Below are 20,059 nucleotides of genomic sequence, written 5' to 3' on the forward strand. Positions count from 1 at the left end.
CGCAGCCACCAAATAATAACTCCAACCTATTCACTGAATATTATATAAAAGTTAAATAGTCGACGACTTTAACAAGCCTATTAAAACTTTCATTAAATTGAACGTGTTTATTTGAGTGTACGTACAACTGGGCAGACTGGTCCAATGATCGCATTAAACGCCAATCATTAAACAATATTTGTCTAACGTATTAAGTTAACTAAATTGTTATAATACAACAAGTTGGGGCTGAGTGTTAGCGATGACACGAGGCTGCTTCGCGGCAGCCGCTGTACAAACGTTACATATCGCGAACATCCGGTGTTGTCGATAATTAGCCTACTATCGATAGATAGCCTGAAACTCTATCGACCTCGATAGATCAGTTGACAGCTGACAGATACCTCTAAGCCTTATTCTATATGTATATTCGAGACAGTTATATAAAGTAAATCATCGTTGCGCTGCGAGAGAGAGATAGAGACACAATATCGATATCGCCTTCTCTGTCTTCAAGCGGAACAACGATGTTTTATTATCTTAAATTTTGTGCTCAGTAACCCTTGTGTTTTCAACTAGTCTACCGACGTCAATAGTAAATGTCTTAATACTAATAATAAAATTAATTCGAGTTAGTTTAATAAAATGATATAATTTATGGTATGAATATTGTACAAATTGGTAACGCGGTACGACTTAAGGACAGCAACATAAAGCCCAGAGTCTAGTGTCGTATAGAATACATAGTGTAGGTTGATTGGACGATCATTACAAGCGTATATCACAGGCACCGTGTGGTGTCCCTTCGTAAGCTATATATATATTTAAACAGACGGACGGCGTCTCCAGGATCATTCGGGGAAATATAAACACATATTCTGGAGGCATTCTCATATATTTTTGTTGAAGTGGCTGAAACAAGACTACTTTAATTTATACATAAGATTTAGATGGTCTTTTACACAGTGTTAGGTATATTTTTATTAAATGGCATATAATTTATTCTTCATATAATATTACACAGATTATGAATGTACAATGATGGATGGCATCGACTTTTCAATCGATGGTTAATTAATTATAAAATCATCAACAGCTTAAGACCTTAATCGTAGTTTACAAGTGTCAGGTCCCGAACAATCCTGAACATAAACCGTGCATGTTTACTCTTAAACTATTCCAATATAAGTTATCCAGAACAATGTGAGGGACATAGTTTACGAGTATTTAATTGGTTCACCATTTTTATACATTTTGGGTTTTTATCAGGCGACTGTAACTAGTGGAAAGTATTTGAGAAGTTAACACTATACAATGAGAATTTGGCTAAAACCTATCTTAAACTCGATATTTACGTAGGCTGTATTTAATCTACAGTTAATGGTTGATTCAGTCCAGTCGCCTGTATAATTCACCCTTACACTTTAGTAGCGTGTAACCATTCTAAAAAACGGTTAATGATTATGATTTCCACTTAGCATTAACACAGCGACACCCTGTCACCCGCCCGGGCGGTCCCGGGGCAAAAGGCTAGTAAGCTCCTAAAGATATGACGTCATATGTATGTACAAATCGAGTTACTGTCCAACTAATATGCACACGTTCCACCGCGAGCCGCCGGCGCCTGCCAAGAGAACTTTCTAGAACAACTAGTTTGCACTAAGCAGTGTTACGATGTCAGTTCAGTTCAATAGTCTACACTACAGTATGCGTTCAGAAGTCACATCTAGCCGGCTCCAGGGCTCGAGGTGGACTCAATAATTTAGAAACAAACCTGTGACGTCTGGCCAGAGTCGATAACCACTAGTATATCCAGTAGGTAGAAGCGAAACTATTCAGTGAGTCGTATCGGTTACATATAGTGAGATGTTTACGGACGGCGCGATATAGTCCCATGCTGACTGTACTCCACTCAGACGTACAGTCAACATACTACTTACTATCTTTAGCAGAACTATGAGAGTTATATCTTCTCTACCTATATCATACTCCTTTAACTTGTCCTAAGGTAACTTTTTAAACCTCTAACTTAACCAAACGGTTATACCATTCATAACTCGTGCTCTACCTTTCTATACCGATAAAATTATCTCAATTAACCTTAACTAATCTAAAGGTAATGGATGCTGCGTAACAGTATTCTGGATAACTTATCAAAAAATTAAAATTAGTAGTATATTTTCATCTCATATAACATAGTAGGTTTATGTGAAAATATTGATCTAATGAAGTTAGTTAGGAAGTTAGACATAGTAAGTAATAGTGAGTGCTCTATGGAACAACTGGTTCTATTACACCTCAGGAACGTAACAGTAACGGATAGACGCTCTAAGTACACAAATAAGATACGTGACAATACGTAAATAAGTACGAACGTGTGCTTGAAGCTAAACTATGCTAAGCGATAGAAAAAATAAATAACAGAAAGGAGATATGACTAGATCGTTTGTTTCATTACTAGAACCTACTATTCATAAAAGCACTATGCGCCTCTCTCCATATTTTATTATATAAATAGATATAATATGATTAATAATTCCCAATTCTAAGGTTTGTTTTTTTTTTCTGATTAAAATATTGGCATTCATCTTATGTACTAACTAGCGCCGGACGGTGGCCGGCAGTCGAGTTGTGCCCTGGCGAGTGACGTCACTCCCGCACCGTCCGACGGACTAACTAACTATATCGCCTTACAACGAGCCGCCTTCGATTCGCATACCGCATACCAACGATTCAAACGTCCTTGAGTGCATCGATCATGTTCACGTCTGCGCGAGCGACGTATTGGAGTATGCGAACGATTTATAAATATTTTATAAAATGTCAGGAGTTAATAGTTTTAGAAATTCGATTTCGTAATACTAAGAATGTAGTGTTTGATGTGTCGCGAGTGTGGTCGTGACGAGTGAGAGGATACGCGAGAGCTGCCGAACGGAACGCAAGCGGACAGCGATGAGATGACTCGGTACGTGCGTACCACAGAGTATAAAATGCGACAGACTAGTGGACCCGAGAGCGATGCGGGCACTGCGCCACTCTACGGCAGGCAGTCGGCAACATCTGCCTACGTGACAAATTATTTAGATACATTTAAATAATTGCAAAGCATACCCTGTATCCTAGAATCACTTTTATGGGCGATTGTTTTATACATTCTGAGAGGACTCATTAATCTATTACAAATGTTCGCGTTTCCGCAATATATTTTTAGGGAATTTTTAATTTTAATCAGTATAAAGATATAAGTACACAATATTATTAATCGTCCCGGGCGGAGCCCGGGCGTATTACGCCTACATTACCCACGAGGTGATATTATCGATAATCGATTTACTAAGTATACGTGTTCCGGTTTGGCATCGATTTGTGTAACCTGTAACCTAAAGGTTATGGCACATTATAGCGGCACCGCAACAGCACGGCTCCACACCAGCATTTAAGTTGTCATTCAATTTAGAGCATTAAATCGTGTATATTATAATATATTTCGTAATGCCAATATGAAAAAGCCAACGGCGAGCAGTCAGCGTGCTTGCCACTTCCACACAACTCGACTCGCCGCCCGCGTGCTGCAAGCAAGCGGTCCTCATGCGTACAGCGCGCCGACGGCGTGCTAATTGCGCGCCGACTCCGAGTCGGCAGCGGAACAACGTCATTACGTCGTGTTCAATCATAATCGTCTTAAAATAATATTGAGTTTGCGGTGACAGCAAGCTTACACCTCGCGGCCGGCGCGCGGCCGGCGCGCCCACGGCGAGCGGACAGCGCGTGGTTGGCGCGCTGGCAGCTACCCGTAGTTTTAATTCGAGGCGACGCCGTGCTGCAGCCGTGCTGTTGCGGTGCTGCTATAATGTGCCACAAGCTTAAGTCGGTCGCGGCGCGGCGCCGACAACACGCGGCCGCCGGCCGGCAGCAGCCGCGACCGCGCACTACAACTAGACCCGACGCACGCGCTTCTTGAGGTCGGCTCGCAGTCGGTTTACGAAACGAGACCACGTCGACGAATTATCTACAACGGTAACATAAGAAACATTCATATTCAAGAAACAAATAAATACTTAATGCATTAAATAAAAACGATGCTAAAACAATTTCAAAAAGCGTAACAACGTATTGCACAATGGTGAGACAAGATTTAAGAGAAAAGAACTAGAGACACTTAAAACGATAGACTTGTTTTTTTTACGAATATCGCCTTAACACACTGCTTACTTGTAAATCATAAACGCCTAAAACTAGAATACTATATCAATATAATATAATTATTTGTGTAAATATAAAATTCTATGTGTTGCGGTGAGTGTAATATTTGACTAGAGGCGGGCGCTGTGCACGCACACTGCGCGACTCGCCGCGCGCACACAATATATCTAAGGTATCTCAGTATTATTTTATATTTATATTGGTACTTTTCTTGATTATGAATCTATTTTTTTCAGTAGAAATTACACTAGTTTTGTATTCTGGTAGTTCGCGCACCACTCACTGTTGACTCCCCGGACGCATTTAGTCACAGTCATTGTATTTAACACCTTAACACGAATAGTTTTTTATATATGTATAATGTACAGACACACACACGAATGCTTGAAATAAAGTAGGGGAAGCGCGCTCCTGGAGAATTGACATCGCGACTTCGCGAGCAGCCGCCGCCTGACACGCGACCTCCGCCTTGCCGACAATTGTACTATCTACAGGGCTTAGCCATTAAATAACATCTGGGTACGACGGCGCGTACGAACAATCAGTAGCTTGGCGAGCGAATATTGTCATGTTAAAGACATTTTCTGAAATTTCCTGCGGTATGTACAAAAATAAATAGTGATTTTTTCTTTTTAGAAAATCTCAGAAAATGTCCCTTTCCATGATCAATTGGTTAGGTAACTGGTACTCGCTTACTATGATAGTTGTAGAACAATGTATAGAAAAGTAATGTCCTGTTGATAACAGTGTTTTGCAAGCCAGCAGGCTGGAATGTAACGCGATGGAGATCAGACTGGATGTAGGGCGGGAGTCGCGCGGCACGCGGGCGGCGCGGGAGCGGTACACACATATGCAATACAGAGACGAACGGCCTGTACAGTCCATTATGTTGATATTATATTTTTTATATCACAGCCCATATTGGAATTTACAACACATAATAACACGATCTTTCGAAACGAAGGCCTAAGTATTCGGTCTTATGTTGGAAGTGCACTTTCATTTGTACACAGCGTTAAATACAAACATTTAATTTTGTCAACAACATCGTCACTAACATGTAGGTTTGTGAGTGCTGGCCGTACCATGAACAGACCGACGCGTCTACAACGCGATACTGAATATATTACATGGTCCTACTTACAAGTTATATTTTTACAAATCGCCGTTGAACAGACGGAGTACATAGTCGTCTCGTGGGGAGCCTTCGTGTACAATGTGCTCTTTCTATATTACAATTTGTGATTGCCCGCCGATTGCGTCGAAACGAATGTCGTGTGGTACGAGCCAGCGACATAGCTTACAGACACACACACATTAAAATGTAACAAAATATAGGACATTATATAAATACTCCAATAGTGATGCATGCGAGCACTTATATGATGCGATCAGTTCGGCGGTGGGAGACAACAGTGCCGCGCGGACTGCGCGAGCGCATGCATCGCCGAGGCGCTGCAACTCCTTGCAATATACAATCATTAAAATACATTTTTTTTCTTACATTTTCAACTTACTTAATAAATTCAGTTTGGCTTAGTTCAAGCAAATAACTAGTATAATAAATTTATGTTAAAAGTTTCAGTTAAACGTTAAGTACTTAGAAGTAGAAGTATGATTACGAATGACAAAATTTTTATAACGTGTCATTTTTTATAATAATAATAATAATTTAATCAAAGTTAATAAATTGTATATATAATAATATAATAGAGTAATTTAATGATTAATCGATAATGATAAGAATGAAGCATTCCTACGCGCTGATTTAATAAATTACTTTTAACTAATTTAGTATACTCGCCGAGTGGGCTTGCATAATTCTTTAGGTAAGTATGTAGGTAATGATATTTGCTATACAATAAATGTGTAGTAAATTCCATAGAATTGTTGATAATACGCGAACAGGCGCGCCTCTGGCCTGCCGTACGACCCGGCCGCCACCTGCAAAAAACATTCGCGTTACTGTAGCTGAACACCAAGCTCAGACATATACACCATAATCAATGCTCACATTGAAAAGGCCTCTTCTCTTAGTGACAGTACAAAAGCCCCCAAAACATCTTCCCTTCACCACTTCACTTTGAAGAAGTGGCGCAACACACTCCCCATCAACACAAGTCTTTAAAGAAAAGGCCTATTTTAAATGTTCATGGTGTTGTACGTACCACGGGCACGCGATGAGCGCGCAGGGACGGCGTCTAGGGTTAGTAAGGCCTATTGGCATCCTTGGGCCGCTTCAGTTGGACCTTCAGCCGCTTCATGCCGATCTGGAAGCCGTTCATCGCTTGGATCGCCGCCTGCGCCGACGTCGGGTTGTCGAACGATACGAAACCTGGAAGAAAAAACGTTATGTAAGTTACATGTATAGGAACAGTTATGGTCATCTCAGTTGTATGTACGGTGTTTTCTAAAGTAAAGGCCTCTTTAAAAGGATTTCTATAAGGACCCATTGAAGCCCATGGCTCATGGTAGAGCTCAATTAGGGAGCATACTTTTTCATTAATCCCTTTTTCCCAATAACTACAGAGTCTAGAAAATATCAACATGTATTTTTTTACATTTAAATGATCACACAACCAATGAAAAAAAACCCAAACTAACCAAAACATTTGCTCTGATTAGTGGCACGGTCGATAAACACTTTGCTGCTGATGACGTTGCCGAAGGGCAGGAACATTTGCATCAGCTCCGCGTCTCCGAACTCCTGGGGCAGGTGGTAGATGAACAGGTTGCAGCCCTCGGGGCCCGAGATCGAGCAGCCTGGGAACATAAGAAAATCTTTAAAGAACTCACAAATCTGCCTCTGAACACCATCACGAAAGGGTTTTGTTAAAGAGGGGAAGGTTTACTAAGGGACACATTTTGAAACCAATGCAATTGATTCCAAAACGTTTTGCATTCGTTTAGAAAGGAAGATAGTATGAAAGGTTGATGTTAATGATTTTTTGAATTCTAAATGATAAAGAAGTTAGTTAAGCTGATGTAGATAGTTAAAATTAAGTTAAATACACTTGGCAAATAGAGATACGTACCCATTCTGCCGTATTTGGCAAGGAGTTACCTTTCTCTGTTAACCAAGTGTAAAAATCGACACAGAAGTACAGCACAACACATATAGATGCACATGACAGAAGTTTACAGCGACAGACGAGGTACAGTACAGCACAAAAGCGTTAGGAGTTGGAGTGGAGCTGATCGTAAGCCATCAGTGTGTCACTGTACACTTGAAAGAACAACGACTAGCACGATAATGCACAAAGTGGACATACAAACATGAAATTAAAGGTTGCTATCCATCCAAAAACGAATGAGGAACCTAAGAAATGTTAATTTGATACAAAAGACCCTACGCCTTTGCTAATAAGATCTGTTTTTGAATGAATAGCAAATGGAAATACACATAAATCAATCAAACTGAATCCAAAGGTTCTTCAGTTTAACTGATAGTCAATGATCGCTGGAAAGTAGTTAATGGCGGTGTATGATATCATCCGCTGAAGGACGGGGTTATCGTGGCTGTTCCTCAGGGCTCCACTTACCTTCTCGTTGCGCGGGCGCAATCGTCGACATCGGCGGGGGGATCGGCTGCGGAAACTGCCCATAAACCGCTGGATAAGCTGTCGAACATTAATTTGCACATTTTCACAATGAACACCTATTGTCGCGTACATACATGCATGTAACAACAATATTATGTAACAGTTATGAAGCTAAAATCATATCCATTGATAATATAATAAATTACGGTTTAATTGCCAATTTTTGTCTTAAAAAAAGTTTTTTTTTTTCATGAAAATTTTGTGGTGGTCAATAAAATAATATTTAGACGTATAACACTGAACACAAACTACTGTTGAGTACTAAATAACCATAATATCGAGTAGCGTGATTTCAACAGCGCACGGTACCTTATAGGGGTACAGACAACAAATTCATATCATTTACTTGCCATTGATCGATCTACTCAACGAATTCCTACAAAAAAAGATAGTTTTAATTACAAAATTGTAGGCATTTTCGTAGATAATAGATCTATCTATGGTGAATATAATATATGGTAATAATATAAACATTTTACAAAACATCCGTTCTCCTTGCACATCGACATTGTAACAATATGTACCATCCATTCAAAATACATAGACTTAAGTAATTACCCAATACTCATTCTATACATAACTTGTGAATAGCTTATTTGTTGCTGAAAGAAATTCATTCCATGTCACAGATATTTTATTCTTGTATGTAGTAAAATTAGTAGGTATGTCGGTACATGTAATTTCTTTTGGCAACAAATTGCCAACATTATTTAACTTGACCAATAGTTCCAACCATGATTATTAATATTAACTTTTTCCCCATGAAAATAGATTTTTGTTTCAGATGGTCTTATTCAAACCAGATTTTTAGAAAATTTTCTGGACTCATTTTGAGCCCCAAAGATTGTGTTCAGACATCATCCTTTTCGGTCACGATTTTCCCAGTTACACCCATTAATATTCCACAACTACGTATATCATCATGTGATCTATTGGTCAAGCGTGAAGCGTGTGTAAAGCGTTGTGTGTGGGCGCCACTCACCGACTCCCGGGAAGGGTTGCATGCCGGGATAGGCTGCGTGCTGCAACGCCGCTGCCTCGCCGTTCGGCAGGCCTTGTGCTGTTACTGGTACCGCTGGAAGTACACCTTAATGTTATAGTAGGGAACTAGCTTTTAGATAAAATGTTAGCCTAGATTATCATCATCATGTCAGCGTATTGGCGTCCACTGGTAAAAGTAGGACTCCCCCAGCGCTGGCCAACCATCCCGGTCTAGGGAAGACCACATTAAATTTAATATTCTATATTTTAATACGAAAAGATTTTTTTTAAACGGTCAGCTAGTTTTTGTGAGAATCAATGATACAGGCAGAAATAAAATTGATATTTTCTGTTTACAATATTATTGCAGTTTGATATAGTTAAAGAAATATAATTTTCTTTTGCGACCCAAGAAGGAGGAAGGAAGGCTACGTAGAGGTTCTACGTAGCTCCCATTCGCAGAATATTAAGCCAATTATATATCTTGCCTTTCCTATTGGCCTGTATTGTATAACGCCTCCCGCTGTGGGTGGAGCGGAAACGAATCTCAGATATTATATTGGTCCAGGAATTTTAGAGCGGTGGACTTTTTTCATGCTTCTCGTATTTGACTAAGATTTTTGTTCATCATATCAGGCTACTAAACTGCTAAGCATAGGCGACTAACGAACGCCAACTATTCCGACCATAGGTAGACTACATCCAAGATTATTTTTGTTATTTCTCGCACGGGATAGCAGTATTCATGGATGTTATTATACATATAAATCCTCCTCTTCAATCACTATCTATTATTAAAAACCGCATGAAAGTCGGTTGCGTAGCGTTGAAGATTTAAGGCTCAAGCAGACCGGATGCGTATGCGTAGACGTAAGCGACGACGCGCACGTCTACGTTACGCAAGCGGTGTGGCCTGTCTCATACATTTCCATACATTACAACTCATGGTACGTGCACGTCTACGCATACGCATCCGGTCTGCTGGAGCCTTTAAGCGTACAAAGGGACAGGGATATAGAGACAGAAAAAGCGACTTTGTTTTATACTATATAATGATATAAACTATTAATTAACTAGGTAAATTATGGTACAAGTTGCACTTACGTCCAGTAAACGTCTGATGTATGCCATTAGTATAGACGGCGTCCTGCGGCGGCGGCTGTCCGTTGGCGGTCTGAGCGGCCATGTTGAAGCCAGGCATGGTTGGCGACGGCAGCGACGGGAGCGCGCCGTTCAGAGGCTGTCCCCCGCCCGTGCCTATCGCCAGACCTGAGAAGTTATCTGGAAAACGAGGAAGAAGTGTGTTATCGAAAGTTACAGGAAATTATAATTGTTTATATGATGTAAGGCTGGAAATAGACAGGGTTATGTCTTGGAAAAACTCAGTGGAAAACCTTCAATCAAAATGGCGAATTGAAATTAAGTAAAGAGCCAGATTAGGAAGCATCGTTTTTAATTTGTTGTATCTCACTGGCTTTTAGAGATCTTATCAAAAAGGATCAATAAGGTATAGTTACCCGAGGAGGGCGGTACGACGGAGTTAGCCATGCCGTTGAGTGCATGCGAGGCGAGCGCCGTCATTGGACTGATGTAGCCCTGCGCCGTCGCAGCAACCATCAGCGCGGCTTGTTGCTGTAACATACATACAAACATTACACTAAATTATACTACAAGAATCCTAGACTACGCCGTAGCGCTACGAAACCTCGTAGCACTTGCTACGATACGTAACCATACCATTGTTTAATATTACAATCAGCGTACATACGTAGTTCTAGGTTTCTTAGAACTACATTTATACAGCTTCACAGAAGCGTTACAAGGCTATTGAGATTAAACAGGATCGAGTTAATGTCCGCTTTGTAGTATGTACGTAGCAGCGTAGCACATTGTCTACGAAGCGTAGTAGTTGCTACGCCGCGCGATTATTGTTATATTGTCGACATAATCGTGAACTACATAATTATATTACGGTATTGTGTGGCAAATCTTGCATGAATATATGTTTCAACAGGTAGGTATGGTGACAGTTGTATTGTTTATACATTACAGCTTAATTACCCTTCTGAATTGGTGTAGGCACATACAAAGCTAATTATTGCAAATACTGGGGTACGCTGTTATAAAAAAGAAAACTGATTCTGAAATTACATTTTCGTCTTCAAACTATTTGAGGTGAACGCAGAACTTTTTCTTCAATATAAAACATGTTACGAAGGCATTTCTGAAAAAAGTCTAGACACATAACGTGGGATATTTATGAAGTTGCCTGTACAAAGTTTTGTAACTGAGGTTGCAATATTGCATGCTGTACGCCTATCAATTTTCATCAGACCCAATGGTATTAAAACTTTCAGTTTATGAACCAACATTGAGGTGAAATTGTTTTTGAATATCTTTAGGTAATGTATTTTGTATCGGTGTATCTGAATTGTGAAATCTGGCTAAAACTGAGAAGCCATAACTTAATTTTCTTCGTGCTTATTTTTTTGCAAGGTCGCGGTGGACCTTATCAGGTGGATTAATAATCTTTTTGTCAACGAATGCTGACCTCGTGTGGCAAGACTTTCACTAGTATTGCAAAACAAATACTAGGTTTCGCGTCTCGTGGGAACAAATTCGATCACCCTGATTAAGGGGAGCCCAAGTATAACCTTCGATCAATAGGCTTTCTAACACTGAAATAATATTTCAAATGAGACCAGTTGAGATAGCGCTTTGAAGCGAATAGTTATAGGTTTTGTCTTATCCTCACCTGTTCCGTGATGACTTGCGCGTAGGTGCTGTAGGCTCCGAACTGGTTGAACACGAAGGGGTTGAGCAGGCTCATGTTGCCTGCCATCTGTTGCATGCGCCGTAACTGCCGCTCCTTCTCAGTGTCCGCGAACTTCACCACCAGGCTCGATGATGCGCCCTAAGGGAGATCATACACGTGTGTTATTAGATGGACAAAGATTAATGTGCGGAGACAGGTGTATGGGACCATGTGGGAGCGGTTTTGGGACATTTATATGGGTATTTAAATGGAATGTGTGTGGGTACTATTTTTTAGGGATTCCAGACACGGTTTTGCTGTTTTCATCGCAAGGATTAAGAGCGAGTGGTGTATAAATTCCTCATAAATTAGCACTCTAAAAAGCTTAAATCAACCAATTTACGTCTCCAAAAATACCCCTAACAGAGAGAAAAATTAATCCCGACGCCGCCGGGACGCACATACGGCGCTGACCTCTTTAAAAATGCAGCAACAAAGCCCTCGTGAATATTAAAACTGCAATAGCAGACGCGTAAAGTGCTCCCCGGACTATAACAACGGCAATCCCACAAACTAGGGTACAACAAAACGGTCGGCACAATACCGCCAGCGAAACGTTCAGCGTTCGCATTCATTATGTATTTGCAGTCGGAGTACAGGCAAAAATGGGTGGGAGTCGGTAGGCCCGGCACGAGCGCAACAGGTTTCCTCCCCATAGTTGCAACAAGTTATTTGGGCTCACATCCAAAAATGCATCGGCCGAGACGTTCCGCGAACTTGGTCGGGAGGCTCTCAGGCGGAAAACTGGCTTCCTTCCTCCCCGGGCAGTATCTGCGCCGGCCGCGCCCGCCCCGGCCGGAGCTAAGTACGCGTTAATTGTTGGCGCGTGTTTGTAAAAGTATTTCACAGCAGAGCGAGCGTGGCCGCGCATAACGCTCACTATTCAATTATTCCATCACGCTCGTATTTTGGGTCCGATTCCATTGTTTGATATTTTCGATTTCCGGCTTATGTAAACGTTGCGGTGCTTAAAAGCTTTTAGTCTGTTTTGTTTTATTTTATTTTCACAATAAAAATGTAAGTGTTTATAAGCACCATTCTATCAAAATGATTGTTGCGATATAAAAGTAGGATAAGATACTTTGGCAATTATATAGTTAGCTAAACAGCGCGCGACGTTTACGAGTAAGCAAGTTTGTAATTTAATGGAGTTGGTTAAGTCATTAAATTATTATTAACGTAAAAGATTAATGGTAGTATTAAGGTTGTGCGAAATTTGCTTTAAGTAACGCTTGATTAATGTTTAGGTACTTTATGAATAAATATTTGAAAAAGTTTTGTCATGAAGTACTTAAAAATGCCTCAATCAATATTACAAACGAATAACAATAAAGTTGATTTGATTCGAAACTAGGAAAAAGCTTGCCTCAGTAAAGTTAAGAAAACGAACCAATTGCTTAACCGAATACCTATCTACCAACTTCTCCATTACTAAACCCTTCCAATGATTATAAATTATAACAAATGACAATCATGTCACATCAAATTAAGAACAATGACACACACAGTCTATACAGGCTGCGTGATTTAAATCAGTGTTCGTTCTGGCGACAAATGGCGTCGGCGCGGAGTCGCGTGACGCGTGGGCGAAGAAGGTGACGGGAACAAATGTGGTGACATTACGCAAGCCATGTGAGAGCATTGAGAAACTCCTACACGCTGTATATATGATACGCAAGAATATTATCGAAGACATTTTTAGAAGGATATTGTTGTATAAAGCTAATTTTAGAAAAAAGTTGTTTTAAAGTAAAGACAGTTAAGTTTTATACTTGAAGGAATCTTCACCATGATCAAGAAATTAGTATTCTAAATTTTAACATTAGTACCTAATGCTCACTACTTTATTACATTTAAAATCAAAGCAAAATAAATTCAAAGAAATATCTTCAATCATCATAAGCTCCGACTGCATTACTCTTGAATAACAGACAAAATCAGTTCAAGATTCTTCCAGAAATCACATCAGACAATAGCTTAGGCTTTTCCGTAAGTATGGATCGGTATCCAGTCTAGTCGGATGTAACGTGTCATTACATACCATCCGCGAGAGTGCTTCATATAGCGACTGCCTATCTGGCCTCCTCAAACCAATTACTCGAACAAAACTCAAGTAAATAGTTACTTATTATGAAAACGATGGTATTAAAGACTTATTTACAACCTCTTCAGTTAATTATCAAATCCAATATAAGTAAAACTACTCCTAAATGGCAATCTTCATCTAGAAATTATAGTTCTTTTCATTTACAATCCCCATCTTCAACTACATTGGTGGTCTCAAAGCGTTTCCCAGAAATCTTTGACGGGATTGCAACAGTTGAACTCAGCAGGATCGAGGTCAACCGTTCCTTTACACGTAACCTCTGAAGTCTTACAGCAAAAGTAAGCTTAGTAATAGCAATTGATTTCTATTAATAGACTTAAACGTTCTATTTGATTGGAGTCCCATTTTATTTGAATGTAGGTCAAAAGGTTTTGCGTTTTTAAGGCTTGTGATTGGAATTTTGATTTGTGGTTAAAAGAAAAAGAACCAACTTTCTTTGATATTTAAAAGTTGATAGCTGATCGGAATTGCAAGTAGATTAATAAAGATAGTCACTTAAAAAAAAAACATAATTTAATCACGAATAGAAATAGAAAAGTCTTGGAAAGTTTTTTTTAAATATGCTTATATAAACTGCTTGCCACTACACAATAAAAACTAACAAAAATAAAGACTTCTTTACCAAATGTATTCTGGATTTAGCAAGCAATAGATTTTACAACTTCTCTACTCTCCAATTTCACACGCATTCTACAGCAAAAATGTCTATAACATCAGCAAGCATACATTATCATCTTCATGTAAGCTAAACTTTATTGCGTATTTTATTAGGCAATCGCGTCGCCTCGCGTCGCTTCCTCACCAGGGACACGGGGCACACTCGCTACGTCTTCCGTGCAATTAACGGAACATTATTAAAGTCTTAATTGCTCTTGTGCAAGTTCAACTCTCGCTCCTATAATTTATATGTTTATGCTATACACTATTTGTTGTTGAAAATGTGTAGTTTCGCAAAATTTACTGGAGCATTCATAATTTAGTGTTTTAACTTATTAATAGGTTGTGTAAGTTCAAGTGATGAAAGTGTCTCGAAGGTCGTATGAGTTTCAAAGCTCTACTTATAAGTAGAACTTTTGGTATGATGTCTACGTACAGCCAGAAATATTAACAGCGTTTTCAGACGAGCGGATTTTGTCGCGCGTATGCGCTCGGTTTGTCTACGCGCTACACATTCTGCGTTGCAAAGGCCTTTCATCGTTTGGAAGGATATTCAATCTAGACATAACTAAGTATTTAAACTCATCCTCAATACTCAATTAGCCTATCAAGAAACCCTCCAACTCCATAGCAATATTTTAATAACTGTAGGTAAATACTGAAATAGATACAAATCAATAAATATCCACAACGGCAATAAAATTTTAGTGAGTGCCGAAGTGCCGGCAGTATATAAATATTGTGTGAGTAAACACGCCTCGGCGGCCGGCGTAAACAACACACCTACCGCGATTTAGTACTTAAGTCTAGCTGTAAATATTCCCGACTAACTCACCGTCTCACATAGCTCTTATAAATGACTGCTGTTTGAGGAAAGTTATCTGTAAAGTTACTGTCATTATGTTATCGTTGGATAAGGCTTTTAGTATTTATGAAGACCTCCGATATCTATTTAATTATGATCTTAAGACGTATACATTTAATATAGTGAGTGACCACACATACAACGCTAGAATTGGGAGATCCGTTGCCACACCACAGATAGTAGGGAATCTTCTGTGTTGTCCAATGTGCCTCAATAATGCCCAACAATGTACCAAATGAGCTCAATTAAAGAACTTGGCGTCTAAAGAAGTTTGCGAGTCGCTAAAAACCGAAGTCCAATGTTAGTCATCAAACTAAATAACGACATTGTAAAAGCGATTTCGAATCATAATACATTTAATGATCTTCATTACTTCCAAAAATGTTCACCAGTTTCAAAGTTATGACACAAAACAAAACCAACATTAGGTACTCAGTATGATATAAAGTCAGTAACCACTGGTACCTAAACAAACAAACAGCAGCTACGTAGATGCCGGCGTTCAGATCGAGATCAACAGTAAATAACCGCCCAGAGACATAGGGCTTCCTGCCCAACTGACACTTAATGTGAGCGCCACAGGGACGGACTCGGGCCTGTAACTCGGGCCCCGGAAATATCTCATAATACGGGGCATTACGGAGACAGTGTACGCTGAAATACTGCCAAATGGAGTAATGGTTATACCTAATCGTTGTTGGGGAATTTGGTTTTTAAGTTATTACTGTTTTGGTGGGTGAAAGGATGTAGGCAGTTAGTTAATTCACCTTGTTCAAATTATTATTGTTTTGTTACTCCATGTGAAAACATAATACTGATTATATAATTAGCTAAGAAGTTTTATTTAAAATCAGTCAATTATGAAAACTTCTAATTAGGCATAAGACATATCAATCGACATTGTGCAATATTTGCTATGTAAGTTTCTCATCGTTGGTAAACCTCCGCAGCTTTTGAATAAATGTAACGCTAGAACTATAAACTGAAGTCATTTTATAAAGCCGTCTAGAACAAAATTCCTACAATAGCTATGTGTCAATTCTTGCTAAGTTTACTCTCTCCAACTTATTATATAATACCCCCGTAATTACAGATCAATAAAAGTATAAATCAGTAGCAATTACAGCTCAGTTTGCAAATAATAAATGACTTTGAAGTACATATTTAAGCCTAGTGCGGTCCTGTTCGGAAGTGCGCGGCCGGCGAGGACGGAAGCGCACAATGCCGCGTTCCCACTGCCAACACTGTGCCTGAGCTCTGCCCTAATGTCCTATTAGTACTACATTGTAGGGAAATAGGTATCATTGTTGAAATTATTAAGCTGGATTCGTAGATTGATATTTAATTTTCTTGATAATTTTGTACACTGTGAAAGATATCTCAAATTGGCTATAAGTTGGCTGGTCAATACGTATAAAAGATTCATATTTCTGCTGTACAATTAGCATTGAAGGAAATTAACCTTAGATGTGTCGACATAGTACTACATTGCTTACAGTTTAGTCAGGTAAAAAACCTCCCGTCAAAAGATTCCTTGCAACGTAATAACCTTCAACCTCCGTTTTCCAACAACAAATACAGACACATATACACAAACACGCTACCATACAATATCAACACAGCTATAGCACAGTGTCGGTCTGTGTCAGCCAGTAGTCCGGTCTCATGATACGGCAGATAAAGGACGATGGGCGTTTTGGTACCCTGTCCAACAGTGTTGAATCTAGTACCATTGCGTAGGTCTTGGCAAGGCAAAAAATGTTTACTATGACGACTAGTCCGAAATCCTTGTCCATTTCCCGTGACATCGACTAATAGAATGTGTAATGTTCATAAATCATCAACGTAGATGAAGTTCTTAAATCCAACTGTTTTGAATAAAAACTGGTAAAGTAAGAAAAAAACAGGAATTTGGCCTTTTTAGAATGTTTGCCTGCCGATTGATTTAAAAAAAAAACTGTGCAAACCTTTGCAGTTCACGCAGAACCAGCTTATGTATTTGATGAAAGTCTTTCAGTATTTACAATCAATTGAGGTTAAAAAGTCAGGAGACGATGTTAACATAGTCCATATTACGACTCAATCTTGCTCCTCAAGAGGTGCTGAGATAATGGTGAATTTCTTCTTAAAAAAAGATGAATAGAAATGTTTTGAACTTTTGTCAAATCAGATGACGATTGTATTTCCGTAGTATGACTCCATAGACTATTACAACCTTTAGATTATAATAGAGTGTATCAATCAATGTAAGATGTCTGTTAACTGAGTTTAAAATTATTACACTGACGACATAAATGCCTCTTAATGAATTTGCATATATGGATGACATATTTGTTTCTATGTCGATTCAATTTTTATCGTTCTTGGATCAGACAGCTAATTGAGGCAAGCTCCATAGTTTTTATTATTCTTCACGTAAATACCTTTCTAATGATATATAATACGTTGCTGTTGGAGCGGGTACCAAATCCCATACAAAGTGCCCATTGTCCTTTAGCTCTCAGATAGAATATTACCAAATAACTTTAGATCTCACTACAAAACTGCTTTAAAGAACAACCAGGTAAAAAAAGCACCCAACTCTAACAGTTTTCAACGTCCGTTTTCCAACAACAAACACAGACACACATACACAAACACGCTAGCATACAATATCAGCACAGATATAACACAGTGTCGGTCTGTGTCAGCCGGCAGTCCGGTCTCATGATACGGCAGATAGATTGCCTCTAAGATAGGCGCTCACATCTGCGCGCCGTGTCTCCGCTGCCCAGCTATTGAAATATAGGCGCGCTAATTAACTGAGAGATATTAGTTGTTTTGGAGCTAAAAACTTGTAGTATTTATTAAATAGTTTGTGAGAAGAGACAAGGTCATTTAATTGTCCAATCTCCACCTTTCAGTAGGGGTTTATTATAAAGAAAAGTGTGTTCAGTGTATTCAGTTATTCCTAATTTAAAAATGAATTACAAAAGACACATTACCTACACAGTTTTGTAATCGACAAATTATGTAAAAAGAAAAGCTAAAAGTCTTTCAACCATTTTTGAGATACTCCGTCCGAACCCATTTTTAATATCCCTCCACCAATTTAATTAATTAAAAGTTATTCAAACTCAAAACGAGTTACACAATCGCGAACAAACGCGAATTTCGAAGTAAATAGGGTTAAGTTAATTTAAAACTAAATTCGCCCACTATAATGGTGTAATATTGGATCATTTATATCTGTTTGTGAAGCAGATGTACCGAACATAGGTACTTGTAGATATTACTTGTATTAATCATCGCAAAACCACAGAATTCGGTCTGGCTTAATTGAAACACAAATAGCTAGGTGTGATTGGAGCGATGGCGAGATTAAACTAGTTCAAACCGGTTTAAGGGCCGACAAAGGGTGCGAATGCTAAAAGGTCGAGCGGACCTTAGGGCGTTTTTATATAAAGTTTAGATGTTCAAAGTAATTAATGAATAATTTATATATTTGAATTGTGTTAGATAACCAGTTCTGTTCAAAGGAGCAGATGGTTATATCTAGACAGTGTACCTATTACACAAACTTATGAACATTAAATAACTATTATACGCACAAAAATGAATATCTAATGGTAAATATTGTAATCTTGATAACAGAAAAAGTCGGTTAAAAAGCAAAATAAATAGGCAAACCAATAATATAAACAAATATTTTTGGACAAAAAGGCACTAAACGTAACCAAAACTAGGGTCAAACAAAACCAGTGTGGTCCAAACAAAAATGATCTGAACCACTCAAAATTAACGAGTAATCCTTCCACAAACGGCCTCCACTAAAACCTTTCTTGGGACTATAAAACTAGCTCAATATATACGTGGCTTTACCCTCGTTTTATTAGAGTATAGAGCGGCATAGATGGCCCGCTGTAATTCCTCCATACAGCCCGACGGTGTCGAACGCACCGCGGCGTGCTTTGTTCCCTAAGAGGGTGGAATGGGTTAAAAGCCTCACTCTATACGCCTCCAACTTAATTGGAATCTTTTAAAGTTTACTCGGGCAATAAAGGAGGCTGAATTACTTAACGACGTTCCGTACGACGCTGGATTTACCTTGGATCTACTCGCAACTTGTAACAGATGTATGTCTGTTTTATGTGGAAAGGAACGTTGTAATATAGCTTGTGCGATAGTTAGCGGATTATTGTTAATGATTTAATATTGCGGTGTTGCCTACTTTGTGAGTTTCATCGCTGTTTGAATTTAGTTACAAAGAGAAATGTTAAGTTACGTTACGGCTTGTTTGCGCTGTTTATCTTTAATGAGCATTTAGTGTGGTAACGTAATTTATTAACATTTAATATAATAAAATGTTAATATTGTTTCCATCGTTGTCGTTTCTTTCATAATGCTCTTACTAATGTAACTTATAATTACGCATTGTCATTAATTGGGATACGTTTAAAACATACTAATCTCTCAGTAATTCCATATTGATGACGTAATAAGCTTACAGTCTCACCGCACAATACACAGAGTTTACTGAAAGGTTCTTATTTTCGAGTTTGGGCCATGCAATAACTGGCTATTGTATTATTCATCGGCCAATTATTGTAAAAGCAGTTTTCTGTTTCTTGGGTACAGTCGCCGAGAGCAGGTGGAGTGTGCTTGTTTAGCTCAACAATTGGCTTCGGCCCTCTCAATGCCGTATTTTCATTATTGAATATTAGATCAAATGTCGTCGAGAAAATCTCGTTGTTTAGACCGAACCGTTGAACGGGAATGAATACCTTGTATTTATTATTTACGTACCGAATCGAGTCCGTTCGGGTATTATTTTGCTTTTTATTAATAGAGTGGGACGGGGATCTTTATTG

The 20,059-nt window shown here is 38.9% G+C and overlaps 1 protein-coding gene across 7 annotated transcripts in view; it reads right to left on the reverse strand.

Annotated features, from left to right (window-relative positions):
• Positions 1 to 3,845: 3,845 nt before the first annotated feature.
• LOC124629528 (CUGBP Elav-like family member 4) overlaps positions 3,846 to 20,059 on the reverse strand; it is a 572,069-nt gene continuing 555,855 nt past the window's right edge. For all 7 annotated transcript variants that reach the window (XM_047162943.1, XM_047162946.1, XM_047162945.1 and 4 more), the window contains 8 exons: positions 11,521 to 11,679; positions 10,283 to 10,397; positions 9,870 to 10,046; positions 8,767 to 8,859; positions 7,725 to 7,802; positions 6,787 to 6,963; positions 6,351 to 6,517; positions 3,846 to 6,126 (listed from right to left, as the gene is read on the reverse strand). In XM_047162943.1, the coding sequence (XP_047018899.1) occupies positions 6,390 to 6,517; positions 6,787 to 6,963; positions 7,725 to 7,802; positions 8,767 to 8,859; positions 9,870 to 10,046; positions 10,283 to 10,397; positions 11,521 to 11,679 (927 nt within the window). In that variant the 3' untranslated portion in view covers positions 3,846 to 6,126; positions 6,351 to 6,389. The remainder of the gene's footprint in view (positions 6,127 to 6,350; positions 6,518 to 6,786; positions 6,964 to 7,724; positions 7,803 to 8,766; positions 8,860 to 9,869; positions 10,047 to 10,282; positions 10,398 to 11,520; positions 11,680 to 20,059) is intronic.

Source organism: Helicoverpa zea, chromosome 4 (genome assembly GCF_022581195.2).
Source record: "Helicoverpa zea isolate HzStark_Cry1AcR chromosome 4, ilHelZeax1.1, whole genome shotgun sequence".
NCBI lineage: Eukaryota > Metazoa > Arthropoda > Insecta > Lepidoptera > Noctuidae > Helicoverpa > Helicoverpa zea.